Source organism: Nelumbo lutea, chromosome 1 (assembly GCF_056320005.1).
Source record: "Nelumbo lutea isolate HS-2025 chromosome 1, American lotus-T2T, whole genome shotgun sequence".
In the NCBI taxonomy this organism is placed as follows: Eukaryota; Viridiplantae; Streptophyta; class Magnoliopsida; order Proteales; family Nelumbonaceae; genus Nelumbo; species Nelumbo lutea.
Window position 1 is genome coordinate 31,299,540 of NC_142684.1, and position 4,272 is coordinate 31,303,811.

General features: G+C 38.9%; 1 protein-coding gene across 1 annotated transcript; it reads right to left on the reverse strand.

Moving 5' to 3' along the window:
• Window positions 1-510: 510 nt before the first annotated feature.
• On the reverse strand, window positions 511-3,773 carry LOC148874160 (transcription factor MYB1-like). The gene is made up of 3 exons (XM_088966849.1): window positions 3,607-3,773; window positions 3,020-3,149; window positions 511-1,134 (listed from the first exon to the last, which is right to left on the reverse strand). Exons 1-3 carry the CDS (start codon window positions 3,725-3,727, stop codon window positions 603-605), a joined length of 783 nt encoding a protein of 260 aa, XP_088822975.1. The 5' UTR covers window positions 3,728-3,773; the 3' UTR covers window positions 511-602.
• Between the last annotated feature and the right edge of the window lie 499 nt (window positions 3,774-4,272).

The following is a 4,272-nucleotide window of genomic DNA, read 5'->3' on the forward strand; positions in this document are numbered from 1 at the left end:
AATCCATGTTAATTAAATCTAACCCACCTAAATGAATTAATTCCACTAGTTTACACAAAAACAAGCAAGAAACGAAATAAAAGAAATTGAATTAGGAATATGATGCAAACGAATGCTTATAAGGCTATCCTAGTGGTAATTTTTAGGGCATTATATACAATGGGTTTGAATCTTAATGAGTAGATGATACCTCAGGTGGGTTGGCCTCACCTGATATATCCAAAGCCCCTAACTACTTTAGGTGATATTGGAGAATACAGGAGGGGAGATGTGGGCCCTCATTTTAGGCAGGTTTACCCTTTTCACAATCATGTGAGGGGCCAGCTGCTATACACAAGATCGAGGTTGAGATTTGAGATGCAATGCAACATGAGTTAGTATTGTGAAAACCCAAGTGACCAATTGAAGTGGTTTAGATAACAATGGGGTTATCATGGATTGTGGAACAAAACATGTGGATGATCCATGTAACAAGATTAATAGCTAGTTTTTCTTTATTTTGTTTCCCATCAAATCCACACATTTAGATTGAAACAGACGAGATGAACTAAAGGAAATTAGTGATGATCACTTCCCCAATAGACCCAGAAAGAAATCAAGCATTACATGATAAGTTCCTTTTCTAGTTCCAAAATGTCCCAAACGTTAACGTCGAAAGACAATCCATGACCATAGCAATCAGTACTCTTGCCTTCTCCCGCAGAAGTCTCGCCACCCTCTTTCACTGATTCCGTTTCTTCAAGCCAAAAGCTTTTAATAAACTCTTCTCCAGACGCATCGAAGGAGCAACACTTCCCTTTCTCTGCCGCCTTTTCATTCTCCACGGCCAAGGCATTCTCCCACCACAGCATGGAATCGTCCTGAGGTGCAGGGCGAGGAGGAGATGCTTGACTCTGCATATCTCCTGACCCAGATGTGTTGTCCACAGTGGTAGAAGAAGAGAGCCCTGTCAACCACCGAGAATCTTTGAATCTCCATGGTTTAGGCCTGTATATCTTCTTCTTCCCAATTACAGTCGTATGGCCTCTCACCTCTGCCCCTCCAGAAATATTCTCCTTGCTCAGTTTACTGTTCCAGTAATTCTTGATATCATTGGCCGTCCTCCCGGGCAGTCTACCTGCGATTAACGACCATCTAAAAGCAAGAAAAGATTAATTATTTAGTCAAAGTAGAGCTACTTAGATTTGATATATATTATAGATGAAGAATGCCTTCGTCTTCATGCCGGAAATGACATGCCGGAAAACAATCGTCCTCTGGTGCAATAATTTTAAATTCTTTTCTCTCTCAAATGAAGTACAGGTTTGCTTTGCACTAACTAGAAGAAACACACCAACTATTTACTCCAATAGTTGAATCAGTTCCAGCCGTGTCCTTATCTGCTACTCAAAACACTACCCACAAGCCTCCCTCTCCTACAAGATAATATAGCCATAAATGGGAAGCATCTTTATTGGAGTTCGGATATTGTCTCAACAGATTGCAGTTGTACATTTGGCGAGATGTTCCCATTGTAAAACTGCAATGGCTGGTCGGACCAGTTGTTGGGACCCTGTGCTGGAACCAGAATCCAGACTCTCTTTATTGTTGTTCATGGGAGATGTTTCCAACGCATTACTGATGTCTTGTGATATTAGACACGACAATTTGACCCTGCCCTGCCCCGGTCACCGTGGTTTTCTTTACCATTGATTAGGGTAATTGGATTGAGTTTCGGGGACCAAGGTGACCAAGGTGAGGATGGTATTTCTCCACCCTGCCCTAAACCAGCATACATACTCACACTTTTATTTATTTTTTAATATTCTTGAAGAATTATAATATATTTTGTATTAAAATATAATCTAATATAGTTTATGTTAATATATATATATATATATATATATATTACTACAAAATATACTATATACTAATATAAATTATATTATATTATATTTACTATAAAATATATTATAATTCTTCAAAAATATAAAAGAAAATAAAATTGTAAGTATGCAAGTAGGAATGATCGGTCGAGGCAGGGCGGGAAAAATTCGGGGATCCCCATTTCCTATGGGAATGGAAATGGGGTTGGGATTTCTAGCCCCAATGGGATTGGGATGAGGAAAGGGTGGGCATGCAAAACTGGCTCCGCTCCACCTTATTGTCATTTCTATGTGATAGGCATGTAAGTCAAATTCACATTGGCTCCCCACAAAGTGTGCCTCATAGCACAACCGAACCGTGCATTGGTAACATCTCCCAATGAGAAGTATAGGAGATGTTCGCAATGCATGGTTAGGATGTGCTATGAGGCACCACGTGTGGGAAACACTCTGTGAGGAGCCAATCCAAACTTGTACAAGTAGAGTTGGATCCAATTAGCAGTTTACACTAATTCATGCTTGGATTCGGATCTCCTACGCATAAACTCTTCCCACATCCCTACCCACATAATACTGTAGATTTGAATGAGTCCGGATCTCCTATTCACAAGAACTCTGCCCACGTTAATGGCAGCCACACATGGAGAGCATCTCATCCTCTGCATTGTATTATGCAGGGGAGATGTTCCCAATCCACAGGGGACAGTGTATTGTGGATAAGCGTAGATAGAGTTCTTGTGGACAGGAGATCCGGTCTCGATTTGAATCGGAGATGGGTTTAAATTTCCTACCCACAAACTCTTCCCACATCACACAACACTACAGACTCACAATGGCAGTGGATTTGGATCTCCTATCCACAAACTCTTCTCACATCCCTCCCTATCCCACACTAACACTACATACTCATATTGGGAGGTAGTATCTCAATCCACCCACAGCAAAATGTTCATCCCGAACCCATGCATGTACCTGTAGGCAGGCCACTGCAGCCGCACATCAGGAACAAGTTTGGAGCGTTTTGTTGGTATAAGATCTGAGCTCATTTACTACATCGGATATTTACCTAAATAGATGCAATCTTATGAGGGTTGATTTTTATTTCCTTTTAATATAATTTTCATGGTAATTGAAATGCAGCTGCACCCTCTTGCCTGTTGCCTAAGAGTTTGTGGAGCCTAATTATGAGATCAGCTTCATCCAACGTGAATTTCCCTCTCTTGATATCCGGCTTAAGATAGTTCAACCATCTCAATCTACAGCTCTTTCGACATCTCCGTAGACCTGAACCCAAGAATTATAACCAAAAACTGAAACAATAAATCTCAAAAAGAAGAAGAGAATGAAATAGGCACTAAAAAGAAGAAAGTTAAGGGGTTTCTTGTTAAGGATTTTTGGGAAGATCTTCTGGTAGTTCTGACATTCAAAAGATACATTGAACTTTTGCATGAAGATTTGAACAGATCGAAAAATTCTATTTGGAACTTCCCAATCAGCCCAAAATAGGTTTTTCGTGTCTTTTGGATGCACTGACTTTTGACGATTAAATCTGTTATGAGCCAAATGAAAAAAGACCACAACACAATCTGTCCAATTTGTAAACAGGCAAAAAACCGCATAGAAAAACACATCAAATGGGGCCTAAGCTTTCTTTCAATAAACATTGCACCATGCAACATCGTAGGAACTGATGACTCTCTCTCTCTCCAAAGAAAAAAAGAAAAGAAAATAAGAATAGTACCTGCTCTATAAGGAACCAGATGCCATTTTCCCTCTCCATATTTCTCTATGCACTTCCTTAGAAGAGCATCTTCTTCTCGGGTCCATGAACCTTTTATTAAACCCAAAGAACGACCCTCCATATTGTTCAGAGACGGAGTTTCACAGAGATGGGATTGCAAATCCACCAAACCATCTAATTTATATATTTCCAAAACAAATATTATAGAATGAAAGAATTGAATAAAAATTGAAAAAAATAATCCCTTGTTTTCAATTGTTATCAGCTACTGGTCCATCTATTATTCTGTCTTCCTCTTCCTCAGCAAGTCCAACGTGATGTAAGGTTCTCTTTTAGCATGGCATGCAAGTGTGCAAGTTTTTTATTCAAAAACTACGTGCCCTCTACTGATGAGGGACCATTATTAAATGAATGTGAACAATTATTTGAAAAGGGTGTCAGATTATCATTGCATAGGCATTTATTCTAAACTATTTGGTAAAACATTTATTAGATAAACACTTATCTTAGTTAATTTGTGGATTCATTGTAAATTATTTGCTCGATTAAATGCATCTATTAACATTATATTTACATGGCAATCTGTAGATACATTTTTAAGGAGTTTTCCTATTGAGATCTAGCAAAGGTTTCAGCTAATAAGCCTAATATGTAACCTTCATATAT

Excerpts from the sequence above, each read along its gene's own strand:
- LOC148874160 (XM_088966849.1), bottom strand. The coding sequence starts at position 3,727 with ATGGAGGGTCGTTCTTTGGGTTTAATAAAAGGTTCATGGACCCGAGAA. Across the intron at positions 3,150-3,606 it reads TCTGGTTCCTTATAGAGCAG|GTCTACGGAGATGTCGAAAG; the intron begins GTACTATTCTTA and ends TCTTGGGTTCAG. Across the intron at positions 1,135-3,019 it reads CACAAACTCTTAGGCAACAG|ATGGTCGTTAATCGCAGGTA; the intron begins GCAAGAGGGTGC and ends TCTTGCTTTTAG.